Source organism: Achroia grisella, unplaced genomic scaffold (assembly GCF_030625045.1).
Source record: "Achroia grisella isolate CSIRO2021 unplaced genomic scaffold, CSIRO_AGI_Agris_v1 utg1186, whole genome shotgun sequence".
Lineage (NCBI taxonomy): Eukaryota > Metazoa > Arthropoda > Insecta > Lepidoptera > Pyralidae > Achroia > Achroia grisella.
In genome coordinates, this window is record NW_026712592.1 from 2,417,079 (window position 1) to 2,434,506 (window position 17,428).

Sequence of the window (17,428 nt, forward strand, 5' to 3'; positions counted from 1 at the left end):
TTACTCCTTATTACATCAGCTACCTGCCAAAAACAGTTCCTTCAAAATCGGTCCACCCATTTCAGAGATTAGCCGGAACAAACAGATAGACAGACAAAAATTGTAAAAATATGTTATTGTGGTGTATGTATCGTATTTATATTCATATATATGTACATGTAGTAAAGAAACGGTTATTTCAAAATTACAAACAGACACTCCAATTTTATTTATATGTATAGATTATAACAATCTACTATTATTTGCCCACTGTAACTATCTTGTTATTAATTACAGTTACAAGAAACGTAACAGAGGTACCTAAGAGTGTTATTAGATATGTGGGCATACAAAAGTACATATATATATTTCTATGTTTATTTTATTTTTATATGTACGTACTATAAATATATATTTTGTAACTACTTAATATTTCACTTGCATTTTCTAAATTTAATATTACTTTAACTCTACAGGTTTATGTTTTGTTGTCCTGTTTCAAATAAAACATTACATGTTATGAAGACATTTTTATACAGCCAAACCTCTAAAAATATTTTTAGGATGTAAAGAAATATTTATTAAACTAATTGCTATTGTCTACCTATAATTTATGTGATTAAATTATGTTATTAGGTGTATTCATATGTAATAATTGGTGATAATAATATTTCAATAAAGTGATGTTATTATACTTTATTAGTCTTATTACAATTGTCGAAATAAGTTTTTAAGGCTTTTTATCCCAGATAAATTAATCAGAGGCAACTGTCGACGGTGCGTGGTGCGTGGTGGTGGTATGGGTATTTTGAATCGAACGTGTGATAGCTTATCATTTCTCTAATTAATTTTGGTTCACTAACTGTAAAGTCTTTTCTAATGGATGATAATGGCATACGAAACTTAGTAGCTCATAACCTTAATGCAGGCGGTGCTATCAGTGATAGATAATGGAATGGGTTTATGGGATGCTCTGGGCAGTTAGCTCTCACCGTAGTGAATTCACCAGTAATATTACGAATAACAACTAGGGTTTCCAGTTGGAAACATTATTATTAGTCACCATCAATAACAATCCTCTCTTGAGAGAAGAAGATTAGGAGCATAAGTGCAAGGTAAAAGTGAGACAATAATCACCGGCACGAATTGTACATAAAAACTTGCAAACAGTTTAAAATTTGAAGTTATGCTATTAGGAATAAAGTATCCGAGAATTCCATTTGGAAATACATACTCCATATAGAATTAATCACTGCGTAATACAATATTACTGAAAAAAATATGGTTTAATAAAAAAAATTGTCCATGATTAATTTTGTAGGCTGGCAATAAATTTCTTGTGAATGTTAATGTTGGTAACTGGTGACGCCTCCTTTGCTGGCCATATCCGGTGATAAATTGATAAACTTTTATAATAATTTCATTTCGTTTAAACTTTATTCTACATTACAATTAAATAAAAATATATTAAACTACCTTTAATTTCACTTTTATATACGAAATGATATTTATTATTTATTTAGTATTGTTTTCAATGCTGCCACCACACTACGTAAGACATAATTTCGTACGCAGTCGGTGATATTTACAACTATTATTTCCCTAGTGTTTTGACAAATACAATACAATTTTCTACTAATTGTTATTCAGAACACTATTTCTTTGATCTGGTACTGAAAGAGGTTGAAACATCTTGAAATATAGTGAAAATGTTTTGTTAACAGTTGAAGTCGGCATAGTGGATTCTTTTTGACAAAATATGGTCGTACGTTTCGCCTGAACAGATCAGTGATGACTGAACAAACTGAAGATTGTTATTTAGACGGAGAAGTAGTATGGGTGAAGCTTGGCTCATGCTGGTGGCCCGGTGAGGTGGTGGGCTCGGAAAAGCTCCCACCAGATGTATTGCCATCATTTCGGAAACCTCCTATTGCTGTGGTCAAATTTTTCCAAGAGGACACCTTGTAAGTTTCAAAATAATGATTATCATATTTGTAGAATTTTAGTAGATAATACGTTTATTATATTTTAAAATACAAAATTAGCCTTTGTTCAGGATTCCTCTGTCACTACTACTATTGTTATTTACATAATTTCGTCTTTACGTATGGTCCAAATGATCACTCTTATAAAATGGAATATAAATATCATAGAAGTCATTTTAAGATGTAAGTCATATAATAAAGGGTAATTACCATACATGACTATTTACTGCCAATACTCAAAAGTTTATATTTAAAACATTATGGGGTTCTACATAACCAAAGAGTATTACTATAAAAATGTCAAAAGATATTTCTGAATAAACAGTAGTTGCATATAGTTTTATACTTATGAGTGATTTCACAAGATACTATAAAAGAATTGTATGCAATATGATTTAAAAGAGGATTATTTTTTTAAACATATAAATTAAATTATTTTGTGCAGTATGTTTTTTAAAATATAGAAATTGAAGAGTTCAGAACATTAGGACACAATAGTGTAGTGCATAGGTTTGATTCCTCAAAGTATGAAAATATGATATGGTAATGATCTGAGTAGGTATTTAGAACCATTTATGCAGGCACTAATGGTTCACATTGGTGCGACATTCTTGGATAAAAGATGAGCCCGAGATCAGGTCAGTTACACAAATTCACTAGGTTTCTTTGGGAAATTCTGTGGAGGTCAACCAGACATTTGTGTATTGCCTTACAGATTGTACTAGATATCTAGTATGTTTTTTTTATTTCTGTTTCTGTGTTGGTCTCGGTTTTGGTCTGTGTTGTTGGTTACTGCTCATTCCAAAAGTTAACTCCTATAGAATATGCCTGTCTTTCATACTATATTTTGTGTGTACATTAAATCTAGTGATTGTCCAATTGTCAAACTATAAGTAATTTAAATTATGATAAATTTCATATTAAATAAGGCTAGACAAATAATATTAAACAGAAACAACATTATTCTATTCTCTATTAGGTGTATCTGTGCATGTGTCAAATACATGGTACTGTATATAATGTTTTATTTATTGAAAACTAATCTATTTTTTATATATTTAAAAAAATATTAGCATTTTGCAGTCCATTTTCCATTATGAACTAGTAATAATAGGTTTACAAAATATCATACTCCTGAAGAAATTTATGCTTCAGTGTTAATATAATGATTATATATTAATTAAAATGTAATGTATTATTCTTTCAGTGAATATGTCAAGAACAATAATTCTATCTATAAATATAATTGCAGTCGAAAAAATGAATTTATCAACAAAGGACTATGTAAGTTTTATTCAATTAACTATTCTGCCAGCTTAGATCCTGTATCATCATCATCATCATCATCTTAGCCCGGAACACGTCCACTGCTGAACAATGGCCTCCCCTAAAGATCTCCTCGACAATTAGTCCTGCGCCGATAGCATGTAATGCCTTGCAGCAATTTGACCAGATTGTCGGTCCACCTTGCTGGAGGCAGTCCCACGCTGCATCTTCCGGTCCGTGGTCGCCACTCGAGGACTTTTACTGCCCCAACGGCCATCTGTCCTACGAACTATATGCCCTGCCCATGCCACGGCTGGGCAGGCTGCCACTGCCACTTCAGTTTTGCAATTCTTCAGGCTATGTCGGTCACACTGGTTCTTCTGCTGATCTCCTCATTTCTGATTCGATCATGCAAAGAAACTCCGAGCATAGCCCTCTCCGTCGCCCTCTGAGTGACTTTGAGCTTATTCATGAGGCCCATAGTTAGCGACCACATCCCTGTGCCGTATGTCATCACTGCGGTAATTTGGACGAAAAGATATATCAGAGCTTCCCGATTGCTGCCCATCTAAGTTGGTTTCGACGATTGAACTCTTTCTCGAAATTGGACCTACCTAGCTGAATAGTTTGCGCTAGATATACGTAGTGATCGACTATTTCGAGTGTAGAGTCTCTCATTTTTACGGGTGTAGGTACTATATGGGCATTTGACATGATTTTCGTCTTGTCCATGTTTATTTTAAGACCTACTCCTTGTGAGACTACTGAGGTCTGAGAGCATTGTGCTAAGGACCTGTATCGATATAAAAAAATAAATAAAAATTTGCACTGTAAAACATACAAATTTTTATATTTGTTGAATTAATGAGAAAAAAAGTCTCATCATATTAGGAGAGTCACCAGACCATAACACCAAAGATTCATATAAAATATGCTATCTGATATATATAGTCATTATAACTCCATATATAGGTGAAAATTGGTAGTTAGGACCCATTCTTACATACTCATTGTGAATTACTGAAATTACATATATGTTAATATTACATGTCTCTAGATATGATATATATGTAAATATTATCCAACTTCTGTACATAATATAGTTAATGACGAAGTTATTGAAAAAAAAAAAAATTGTATTTGATCTGTTAATAACTGGAATTTTGTTTAGTTGGTAATTTATTAATGTTTTTTCAATCAATTTAATTTTAAATAGACCTAAAAATGTAATATAATTCTAGATATGTACAGAACTAAACATGGGCTCATGGAAAAGTTCCCAGAAGATGTTATTCGAGCAGAGACAGCGGTTGGTGGTGACATTACGATTCTAACCAGAGATGAGTTCCAAGAGACCAAAAAGGAGAGCTATGCTGGCATTTTTGGTGACTCAAGTAAAACACCTGGGTCAGGAAAAAAAGGTGAATAAGGATTTATATTCGAACAACTGTAAATGTGTGTGTACTCTCCTTTTTTTATATGTAATTTGAATGTCAAACAAGCTGAACTAATGATAAGTGGTAACCACTACCTACTGAATAGCCACATATTTGCATGGCACTATGGACATCAAATTATCATTTGACACCTTAAATCTGACATCTTATATTGAATTTGTAATACAATAATGCTTAATTTATATTATATTTTAACAGAACTTTCAATAATGTATTTGTTAATTCTCATCTTAGTCTACACTGTATATTTACACACATGGGTTTACATAATGTGCGTATAGATATTTTGATTTAATATCAAAGATTCCTATTAAAAAAATATATATGTTTAGCAGTTATATCTCTTATTTTTATTTGTTATAAATTCTCATATTCTGTATGTTGATAAGAGTAATTTTCTTTCTTTTAAGAATAAAATATGTTTATTATTCTTGGCATTAAACATGAGTAAATTATAGTACACTACTTGATTAAAAATTGAGGGCCTGTTTGTTGCAAAACCAACCATCAACTATGTATGTACATAGTCACTATATGCCACTCTTGCAGACTAAGGACTATTATGTCTCTCATGTCAAAGCATTGCTCTAGAATGACTGTGTCATGGTGACACTATGAATGGTGGATACAAAGATAATAATAACTATCATGATAAAAGTATGAATTCAAATTGTAAATTTATGAATTTCAGGAAAAGGCAAAGTAAAATCTTCAGAGTCATCAAAATTATTTACACCTATGAGAAAGGTATTAAACATTTTATTACATGTCTACAAGTTGAAATAAATATTATATTATGACCTATTTTAAAATTAATTTATATTTATTACAGATCAAAGAAAAATCTGACTACAAGGTACACATTTTAGTTCAAGGTTCAAATACACCTAGTCAACCAATAGAAGGTCCATCAACACCATCAACTAGTTGTACTGAATCTGATGTAACAAATGAAAAATCACCAACTATAGAAAATACACCCGAATCACTGCCATTAACTCCATCATGCTCAAGTTCTGGAATCTACTCTTGTCATGCTTGTCCATTCTCTACAACACGTTTAAATGTCTTAATTTTACATAATAAAACACACAGCGTCACATTTACAGCATACACACCATCACCTGTTCGGAAAAAACCTGTAAAATCTTCACCAAAGTCTACTTCCAGCAAACAGATAACACCAAAAATTAGGCGACCACGTAAGGAAAAGTCAGATATCGGTTCTAAAAAAACGGTCAAATCATTAAAACGTGTCCCAGAAGATGGCAATGATAATAGTACTCATATTAAAAAGCTTAAAACTGATGAAGAAATTAAAAGTAGTCTTTTAGCAGATTGGGATGATGTAGATGACGAAGAATCAAATGACGAGTATCAATCATCTACTATGGTAATGGCTGGTTTGCCGGAAGCAGCAGTTGCAACTGAATCACCCGCGGTTCCTACTTCTGCTGAACTACCCGTTACTCAAGGTTGTAGAGAAATGTCACCCCCAACTGATAAACGATGCGACGATTTGTCTACTAATGAAAAAGCAGAATGTTCTAGTGACTCTAAATATGAATTTTGTGAAGATGAAGATTGGCCTTTAGAAACAGATGCAGGTCGAAAAATTCCGAGAGTTAAAAATGCCTCCAAACGAAAAGACGATACTAAGAGTGTTAGTTTAGACGACGATGAAATGGCTAAAGAAGTTGCTGAATTACTCAGTAAAACGGCGGTCCCAGAATTACCTTCAGTGCCGGAATCATTAAAGGTAGAGGAAAATTTTCCTGAGCCTTCTATCGTGAAATCCCCGGATAAAAAATCTGAAAATTTGAGTGAATCATCTCAAAATTCTGTAAAGGTTACAGAAAAACAACCTACAAAAGCAATTTTTAAAACTAAAACATTTTTTCGTAGCCGACACTCTAGAAGTCAAGATGCAATAGGTAAATACGTAGCGGAACAGTTAAATGCCGTAGAAAGAATGGATATGTCAGAAAACGAGATCAACGGTTCCGATGCTGTATCATCACCAGAAGCAAGGGATACTTCCCCGGTGGAACAAGTAAAAGTAGCTAGATTAGCACCAAAAATCCAGCTAAAGAAAATGAAAGCAGAAGCAGCACAAATGCGAGAGAAGGAGAGAATCAATAAAGACCAAATTGTTGAAGAGTTAAGTATTCCAGTTCCATCTGTCGCATCTAAATCAGATGATAAATTTACCACTAACGTATTCACAAATAAAGAAACTGATAAGGACGATAAGCTACCTCTATCTTCTTGTCATGATGTTTTGTACCCTTCCCAGGAAATCAAGTTAGCAAATGAAGCTGTTACGGTGGAAGATAAGAATATTAAAAATAGTGAAGAAAATAATAAAGAAAATCTACATGATGGTAGGCCAGCAAATACAATAACTATCACCAATGATATGGGTAAAGAGTTTGCTGCTTCTGAAGTAAATAAAATGGAAACAACTTTATCTGTTGAAAACTTGTGTGATACAATGAAGTCGTATGAACAAGTAAAGGAACCTTTAATGAATGAATCTACTGCATCAGCTGTTGATGCATTATTAAGCGTGTCTCGAGATGCAGACAGAGTTACTCGAAATATTAGTAATGATCCGCCTGAAGATTTATTTGAAGATGATAATAAAGATATTGGAACTAATAACAACGTCAATGGTATCAATGATAATGTAAATGAGACAAATTCTGTCAACAAAGATTTAGTACTAAACTCGGAAACTGAACATGATCCTCACGTAAACACTAAAAATATTATTAATGAAAATATTGATGTCATTGAACAGCCTGAAACAAATTCTTTAGAAAATAAATCTATTTCAATGGATATTGTGGAATTACCTATAGATGAAAAGATAATAGAAAATAATAATTCTTCAGAAAATGTAGAAAATGTGCCTTCTGAATCTGATCTGCAAATAGCAGAAGCACTTATAAATTTGCCAGCAACGGCCATACAGAATAAATGTAATGACCATCAAGATATTTTTATACCAACAGAGATAAAACACTCTAAAGAAACAATTTTAAAGACCTCTGATGATATAGCAATTGAAGATCATGTTTTAGATGAAACAGAAGATGATAAGAAATCACCTGATTTGAAACTTTCATCTGATGATAATATAAATGTTCGATTTGAAACCGAACAAGAAAAAAGTGAAAATTTGAATGCCGCTCAATCATTAGTGCAGATGTCAGAATCCGTAGATCATAAAATTAATATTATTGAAACAAATACTGTAAATAATAATGACGCCACAGATGTAAGTTCATATAGTTTAAAACAGAATAATGGAATAGATAATATTAATACAGTGGAACAAAAAGTAGCTTTACTATCCAGTGATCCTGGTAGTGAACCAATTCCTAAACCTAAATTTGAAACCACCTCCTCCAAATTATTAAAAATTTTAGAAGAACCTGTTCCTCCAAAACTCTCTTTAACAAAGTCTACACCGACTAAGCAGATTATAATACAACACAAAGAAAAAAATTTAAATTTTGATATTGCTAAATCATCATTATCCACAAAAAATTCTCCAGTTATCATACGCCGGACGCCCTCTAACAAAACCATAATTAATAACTTGAATGAAATATCTTCAGAAAAAATTGTATTATCACGTAATAATAAGCCTGTGCAAGATGCGTCTTCGGTGCAAACTTATACTATTCAGACAGCCTCTGAAAATACTACTGGCCCTAATACTATTACAATAATTCAGCAAAAACTTAGGAAAGTGCCGAAAACATCCTCAAAGCTACACAAAATTAAACCGAACCAATCTCAGAATTCTCTTGTTTCTCCATTGGTCGACAATAAATTACAAAATGAAACAACTGATGAAGCAATGTTTGATATTAATTCTATGCCCATCGTTTTGTCAGATGATCTATTGACACCGGAGAGTATTGAGAAAATGCCGATTGTTATGTCAGATGGTAATATTATTTCTAACACACAGCATCCGCCCAAACTAATTAAAACAAAACCGTCTGCAGTTGAAAGTGATAAAAATTCAGCACATAATAAACCTGAAGTGAAAACATTACTTATGAATCCAGTGACAGAAGTAAATAAGATAACTCCCAATATTCTTTCTAAGTCGTCAAAATTACGTGGCACTAAGCCTATGTTGGTAATTGATAAAGCAACTGGTAAACAAAAAATAATAGTCACCAAGACAGAACCTATTATTAAAGAAGTTAAACAAACCCCGACATTAATACAACCAGCACCCCAGAGTACTGGAAAAGCAGAAAAATTTATAATCTTACCAACACCTAGTTCGCCTAGACCAGGAGGGCGTCCTCAAAAAATTGTTATTGATCCGCAAACGGGTAAAGCTCATGTACTAGTTGCTAAAGGACCAGATACATCTATCAGTGCAGTGGCTGAAAATAAGCCCGTATCCGCCAAGTTAATACCATCTTCTTCGGATGGTAACACACCTGGTGGCACCGTAATGATTATAACTAACGCTCAAGGCGCTAAATCTAGAATAGTTCTTACTCCCGAGCATGAAAAGATGCTATTTCCCAATAAACAGACCGCTAATATGTCGCAATTGAAAACGATCACTCATCGGATATCACCTAACCTTAACTCGGGGAATATCCAAAAAACTGTAGTAACAGGTGTTGCTCCTATCAAAAATCAGACAAGAATTGTACCGAAACAGAAAAATGCGATAATTACTTCTAAAGGTCAATTGATTGTAGGAGGTCGTGTCGCTACAGCTACTCAGAACATAGCTCCAATGCCTGAAATACGACCCAGTCCAAAACGGATTATAGCTGCTGCTGAACCACCAAAAAAAATTATACAAACTATACAAAAGACGTCATCGGAACCGCTAATATTCTTACAACAAAAGTCTGGGACAGTAGTACAATTAACAGCATCACAATTTGAACACTTTCAAAGGACTGGACAGATTATCCAAAAGGTATCGGCACCTATACATGAAAATAAAATTATCGTCCAGAAAACAAAAACGATTCCTGCCAATGAAATGATCGTTTCAAAATCGAGAGCAAGGAAAACCGCCATTGAATCACCGATGCCCGCCAAAAAGATAAAACATGAAATAGCAATAGCACCAGCTCCGGTGCTTACATCGATGCCTGCCTTGGCGCCTATATCGAATCCACCCATTACAAGTCTCTTACAACCGAATATCGTTTCAAGTACCATCTCTGTTACTACGACACCCACATACCCTGAATTGGAGAATTTTGAAGAACTACTACCATCTACTGCAATCGTACGACAGTCGGAGGTGGGAGCATCGCAGGCAGAGCCGTCTGTCCCCGCGCCCGCGCTGGCTCCCCTGCTGTCCGCCGCCCCCGCGCCCTCGACGACCCTGACTCCCGCGCCTGCCCCTGCAGCCGCCCCTCCTGCGCCTCTCTCCGATGGTCAACTGCTGGCAGTACCCGGAGAGCACTTTGGTGGCCCACAAGGCTCTTTCTACCTCTGTGTCGAGGACAATGGCACTTTAACACCCATAGACAATAGACCTTTGGTTTTGGAAAACAATCAACTCGTACCGATGGCCGTTGAACCTATACCGATTCTCGCTCCACAACCAGAACGTCGAGATATACTTGAAGCGGCTTTGGCGAATAGCGATGTGTTTCACGCAGAAACGCCAAGGGACGAGGCACCCGATTTTCGAGATTTAAATGCGAACGTTTCGGTACACTGTCGCGTGTCCGAAACGAGTACAACTTTAAATCAGCCTATAATGACCCCGGTCGAAATGCCCACGAAAGGTGACAGCGAACCTACGGTCCCCTCCAACTTGGAAGACGGACTCGCCGTAATAGGCGTTACACCACATACGGTCCCTACTTCGCTTGAATTGCCCATTACCGTCACAGATCCAAGAATAGCTCCCAAAACAACAGATCCATTAAGTGGGACAAACTATGGAACTACATTGTTACCATCCCCAAATACAGAAATGACTTTTGTGACTACTGAGGAAGTAGATATGCCATCGGTTGGTCCCATTTCGATGCCAATATTAACTGACGAAGAATCTGTAGGTAAATCTATGCCAATACTGACTGACGATGTAGCTGAGAGAACGGTTTCATCTGTTGAATCTACGATCGGATCGCCGTCGTCTATTGATGTGAGGGAATCTGAGACGGAGGACGGGAGTAACTGGACTCGACGACTCCTAACGCCCGGCTCTGATACGTCAGAGACTTCCGCAGAAATCCCTCTTCAACCCGTTATACAACTTTCTGCAAACGAGTTGTCTCGTCACAGCTAAACATGGAATTATAGGGTCTGTGTCTAATACGGTTTATGAAAATTTCTTTTTTTTATTTTCAAGAGAATTTTATTTATTGATAGGTTCTTGGAGTAAAACTTTACATTACATATTTTAAATGTGCAATAGAATAAGACGTGACTCTATCATTGTACACTATTAGAAGCGACGAAGCTTGATATGACTTGTTGTTTCGAGGTGTGTTTTTTTACTATTCGCCTCAATTTCATAAAGTGTGATTATTGATTCTTGTTAAAGTTTATGTCACTGTAATTTAAAAGTGAGCTTGTGTACGTTACAAACGTACAACTGTGTAAATATATTCACATACCGTGAAAGAGCATATTGTATGACTTTTTTATTTGAATTTCTTATTCAAATTGATGCATTAGTGCAGAAAAATATATAAATTAAGAATTACATGTAATTGTAAATTTAATTGAATAATGATATTGTTGGATCGTATCTGTAATATATAAAAGTTTAGGTATATAATATTTTTATAACGTCGGAAAAGGCTTGTGTGTAATCTTTACACAGAAAAATAAGGACAGTTGTGGTGTGTTCATACAAGCGTATGTACATGTCGGAAGTGTAGACGGGTCCTAGACCTAGCGTCAAATAGGGCCAGTTTATTATTACACAGGAATGAATGACTATATCATGATGTAGTGTTAATGTTAAGTACAATATTGTTGAGTAACTATGAAGCCTATGTAACTAAAGCAGATATTGGTTTGTTTGTGTGATCTACGACAGAATCTAGATCGTGGAATGGAGTCGTTAGAATTAACTTCTGTGTAGTTTTAATGAAAATAAATTTTAATCATAATTATTGTGCTTTAATTATACTCTTGAACTAAATATCTTAGATTTATGCAATACCACTGTACTGTCTTATTCAATTTTAATCGTTTTAAGAAAGCAATTACTGATTTCTGATTATCAGAGCGCGCGGCCAGAGAACAATAGGATCCCAACAATTATTCATGAGTTGAAATGCATGGGACATTACATGGGTTTCGTAGCCCCAAATGTTCCTGATGGTATGATCATTTTGATTAAAGTGACAATTTAATTGAGTAATTGTTTCCTTTTGAGTCAATGACAAACATTGTTGAAATCTTCCTTTCTGCATGTATGAGTAAAGGGATGATTTCATAACGTAATGACTTTACCTAATTGCAGCAATGAGTCTCATTTTTATGATTTTCACAGAAATAGATCTACTTTTCGCTGTGGGTTACCTCTCTCTGTCTCGCCAAATTCAGCTGTCAAGCATCGTGCTTTGAATGCTTTTTCGATTGTTAATGTATGTAGGAGACGTTTAACATTTACCATTGGGTTAGATGAAGACATTTTATTCGTTAGAATGTAAGCAACGATATCAATAATCATTATCTAAACAAAATATGAAATCTATTTTTTTTGTTAAAATACAAACTACTAGTTAGAACGGTTCATATTTTAAGTCTGACGATTGTGAGTGCGAATATTATGATTTTTTATGTATGCATTGGATAATCTCGACTTCGCTCATTTGTAAAATATTTCTTCGATTTGTAGTATTATTATTATTTTACAAACCAGGACTACTACATTGTTCAACCCGAGTAAAATTGCTGGACCTGCTAGTAATATGGGGATAGGTATGGCGGTTGGTTTAAGTACATAAATAATAGACGATTGCAAGTTATTTAACATTTACTCTTAGTTTTAACATAGTAATTTCTCAATTCCAGCAATGTAGTTAATAAATACATTATAAACTTATACTGTAATGTAGGTAAATACTAAGTCGTCTTTTATTAAGGCGTCACATAATGTTCAAGGTTATGGTTTATTTTACAATCATTTCAACTTGCACATTTTTAATTCGTCACTATAAACTACAATACTAACTAAACTACGGTAACAATTGCTAATTTATAAATTCGTAACATGAAAACAGTTGCAATATACAACGAGAGTTATGTATGAATGATAGAACTTAGCCTATGATATTTAATCGAACAAAATGTGTGAAACTTAGTTTCAGAGTCGTGAACATTCTGTTTCTCGAACAAAATAAGTTATAACAACCTATTTTACAACAGTCAATTGTTTACTTACTATAAAAAAATATCTCGTACTTTCATTGGTTTCATAAATTAATTTTAAATACAAAAATATTGTACAAAAAGAACTAGTTACACCAGAGGAATCAGGAGTCGGTTTATGATGACCAAATACTACTCGTTTAGGACACCTATAATAACGTGCGTTTCGAAGGATACGTGCTACTGCAGCGCTTGCCTGGTGGTATTAGGCAGGAGGAGGCACATGAGACCGCCGCCGGCCAACAGCACAGCTACGATGAAGGTGGGCGCCGGGCAGTAGGTGTCCAGAAGTGCTGCTATCACCACGTTGCCGATGATACCGCCCAAACGAGCCGCCACCATCGACACCGCAACTCCAGTCGCACTGTAATTGTATTCATTCTTATATTTTTTATGCAATTGACACTTAACTTAATTTATTTTTATATTTATACAAGCAAATGAACCATGGGGTCACGAGATGATATCATCCATTCAGTATATTTAAGAAAATACCGTCTAGGATATTATTGGTAATTATCTATAATATCACGCTCGATAAGCAGTGGCGAAGAACGTGAATAGAGCTAATACAGATTTGGAGCTATATACGTAGTGATTAATTAGTGTAACGTTGCATTCGCGAACTTAGCTTGCATTTGCAATTCTCGAATGCATATAAACATATATTTTCATAGAAAATCTGATTATAAACGATTGAAATAAAATTGAGAATTGTTAGGGCTGGTAACAGCATTATATATTAATTATGTAACCCTCTATTTGTCATTATTTTTCCAAACAGATAAATACTATTTTTATTGATATTTATAGGTATGTGTAATTACACTACTTAGTTACTGAGCAAAATGCATTGAATAACGGGATTATAAATAAGGTATGTACTGTGTTTGCGAATTCATTGAAACACCGCTAAGGAACATTTTTCGGGATTATAAACAGGTTCTCAGCGCTCAATTTTTATCCCAGCGCGGTTTATGTCTTTGTATTCATAGTTAAGTTACATTATTACAATTTATTAAGTATTCTATACATTCCATATTTTAATAAAATTATATTATATATCCGAATCTCGTGATGGCGCCCCCTTCGACGGGGCTCTGCATGCGTTGCATGCCCGTTTACGCCAGCCCTGATTATGAATATATTAATTTTCGACACAATCCTAGATCTAGAATAGAATAAAATAAATAAAACATCACTACACAGCAGTAACCATGTATTAACCAACATTATTAGATATTAAGTATTAAAATTCTTACCGTAAATTGGTCGGGAAGACTTCGGTAATGAGGCAGTCGAGCGACGCGTTGCCGCACGATATCACAGAACTGAAGATAGCGCTCACAATCAAGTTGTTAGTCTTGTTGTATACAAAGTACATCGCGGCTGAGCACAGACCAGCCGAGAATGTTGCGAATACTGGAATCAAAAGAAAAAACATGTAATCTGTAGACCTTCATTAGAAATTAGTAGCAACCGGTATAGGAAGATGAAAACTCATGAAAAAATTATAAGTAGGTATTTGAAATTTGAAAAACGTTGGACACTGCGTAGTTACATGATAAACTTCGTAAGCAATGTCCAAAATTTTTTGAGTTTCATTGAAAGTCTCACTTAATTTCAGTTGGCTATACCATTTATAACTATCCTTGTATAGTATATTTATGAACATTTCATTCTGACAGTTTCGATTTCGGTTTCAACCTAAATAATATTTTTACAGAATAATAGAACTCTGTTGATATACCTTGTAAAACATTCAATACGTTTTAATATGCTTATAATATAAAAAATATACCGTCAACGGATTACAAATTTATCTCAATTTATGGCTAGAACCTTATTATATATTTGTAAAAAAAATATAATCTTAATAATATTATAAACGCGAAACTTTGTGAGTATGGATGAATGGTTGGATGTTTGTTACTCTGTCACACAGTTCTCTAATATCTCTGTAATATAGCTTACATCAGAATAATAGCAGGCTATAATTTAAAAAGATATGTATACTAGGCGAAATATAATGATAAATGTCAGTAAGTGTGATTGAGACTCTACTCTACTACTCTTTCACGCAAAAACTACTGAACGGATTACGATGAAACTTTGTAATAATATAGCTTATACTTTAGAAATAATACGGAGTATAAATTTCACGAACATGAAACCGCGGACACGGTTTGTATTCTAATAATGCTCACCTAAGAAAAACTTCCTGCCGAGCCTATCCATGCCGAGTACGGCGAATATGTTGGACGGTATAGCGGCGGCGACGGTGATGAGGGACTCCATGAACACGTCGGAGTGTATGTGCGCGTCGCACGCCGCCGCGTCCGAGTGCGTGCCGTGGCGGGTCACGTAAGCCGTCACCTGGCAAATATCTGCCTCCGCGTTGTCGTGCGACCGGGACCACTCGTCGAAACGGTTGAACATCTCCGGGAACCACATCATCAGCCCGTAGTACCTGCCATTTTTGAACTTAGTAATTATTAGGTATCTACAATTGTAACTCTCTGGTAAACTGTACGAAGACTTACTTCTTCTTCAAAACTGTTCACAAAGAATTTCAATTATTTCTGCTGCTAGCGAAGAGAAATGTGTTCCAGTTTGTAGGTTTTTTATTATTATGTATCTGAGAAAGTGGACCCAAAGTCGGCCGGGTCGCGAATGGAAAGAACATGACAATTTTATTTAATTCAGGATTGTCTTTTTTAGAATAACCGCAGAAATTATTCCACCCCGGGATGTTGCAACCATATTTACCATAATTACCGGAGTCTACCGGAAAATCTAGGGACAACCGTAGATAGTGTGCACAGTGGTGATTAAAAGGATGATATGGCATTGATAGTAATTTCATTGACGATTTACCGAGAAATTACATCTTAATCTTCGGAAATAGCAACATATAAGGGGTACCATAATGACGTGATGTCCGTGGCGCAGTTCATATCCATACGCGATAATTGCGCACTTTCCATCAGGTTGACCGTTAGCTTATTTACCGTTCCAGTAATTTTAAGTAAAGTATCTAATACTCACCCGATATGGAATGTAAAGTTAATTGTGATAGATATCGTTGTGAACTTCAGTATCGGCGGTACGAATAGCTGTTTACTGTGCTCCACAATGTCACTTAACATTTGCCTCCATTTCGACTTAGGCTCTTTCGGCTCGATTTGCTTCTCTGGTTTGGTGTGAACTGGCCCGTCAATCAACAATTGTTTCACTGGGTACTCCTCTTTGCTACGGCCCGTGTTCATGAGGTAGATGCTTCGGAATACTTCAAGTGCATCGTCGTGGCGACCGGTCATTAGTAAAAATTTCGGCGATTCTGGTAGAAGTAAAAGAAGTGCAGCCACTAGGAATGAAGGCAGTGACATCACTAGGAGGAAGATTCGCCATGAGTTATACACGAAACCGCCGGTTTCACCACCAATTTCTGAAATAAAATATAATATATTACATTTATATAAGTTTCAACGTGTAAGTTACTACAAATGTTTTTAATGTTGCTCTTCGAAGGAGAGGTGTTCTACCTACTTTCAACTGTTTCTCTATTTGTCTTTGGCATAATATTAGCTGCCAAATCAATGATTGAATACTGTGTGTATTTTAATAAAAATTGAAAAAAAGATAAATTAAAAATGTAGGGACATTTAGCGGAAATTCGAGAGTATTATATTAAACTGATAATATTTACAGATTTGAGATATTGTATTAATGACAATTTAAAAAAAACTCACCAGCTGGAATAATGACCCATGCTAGTCCGGCGACAAATAAGTTGCCCAGCGTCCAAAAAGCTGCCATGAAACTCAACATCGCCCCACGTCTCTTTTTGGGCTGGAACTCCGCGAAATATGACCATATCACCGGACCCGAGCCACCCAAGCTGTAATATAAACATTTAAATGTATATACTAACAATATATAATAATGGAAGCCACTTTGTTAAATAATTGCGTAAAGTTTTCAGAGAGTCGTAAGAATATATCTAATAATTTTTTATCAATAAATTTGGTTACAAGTTAATTTAAAAAAAGTACTTTTTCTTAAGTGCGCAATAGAAATAGTAACTGTTTTTTGTTATGTAATGAAATCGTAGGACTACGTTATATACCTACTAGGTATTATGGTACATATTACTATTACAACTCATAATGTTTTATTTGTATGTCAATACGTTTCAAAGGCTATTGAAACACGATAATAGTCAAGGTGATTAAGTTGTTAATTTTTTAATGATTAAGGAAGTAAGTCCTTTTGAATATATGCGTTGTTTTGAATTGAACCCGTTTCACTGGAAATTAAAACGTAGCAAGAACTGCT

The 17,428-nt window shown here is 34.8% G+C and overlaps 2 protein-coding genes across 4 annotated transcripts in view; one reads left to right on the plus strand and one right to left on the minus strand.

The window, feature by feature from the left end:
* Nucleotides 1-1,478: 1,478 nt before the first annotated feature.
* On the plus strand, nucleotides 1,479-12,008 carry LOC131854033 (uncharacterized). Of its 2 annotated transcripts, XM_059205157.1 has the most exons (5): nucleotides 1,479-1,943; nucleotides 3,172-3,248; nucleotides 4,472-4,651; nucleotides 5,379-5,434; nucleotides 5,520-12,008. In XM_059205157.1, exons 1-5 carry the CDS (start codon nucleotides 1,771-1,773, stop codon nucleotides 10,989-10,991), a joined length of 5,958 nt encoding a protein of 1,985 aa, XP_059061140.1. In that variant the 5' UTR covers nucleotides 1,479-1,770; the 3' UTR covers nucleotides 10,992-12,008. The 2 variants fall into 2 exon arrangements, with proteins under 2 accessions (XP_059061140.1, XP_059061145.1); XM_059205162.1 differs by lacking the exons at nucleotides 1,479-1,943; nucleotides 3,172-3,248 and having other exon boundaries at nucleotides 4,478-4,650; nucleotides 5,377-5,434; nucleotides 5,520-12,007.
* A 696-nt stretch (nucleotides 12,009-12,704) lies between these two features.
* LOC131853959 (synaptic vesicle glycoprotein 2B) overlaps nucleotides 12,705-17,428 on the minus strand; it is a 37,261-nt gene continuing 32,537 nt past the window's right edge. For both annotated transcript variants that reach the window (XM_059205060.1, XM_059205068.1), the window contains exons 7-11: nucleotides 16,843-16,991; nucleotides 16,139-16,538; nucleotides 15,298-15,560; nucleotides 14,353-14,512; nucleotides 12,705-13,454 (exon numbers count right to left, since the gene is read on the minus strand). In XM_059205060.1, coding sequence (XP_059061043.1) covers nucleotides 13,271-13,454; nucleotides 14,353-14,512; nucleotides 15,298-15,560; nucleotides 16,139-16,538; nucleotides 16,843-16,991 — 1,156 coding nt within the window. In that variant the 3' untranslated portion in view covers nucleotides 12,705-13,270. The remainder of the gene's footprint in view (nucleotides 13,455-14,352; nucleotides 14,513-15,297; nucleotides 15,561-16,138; nucleotides 16,539-16,842; nucleotides 16,992-17,428) is intronic.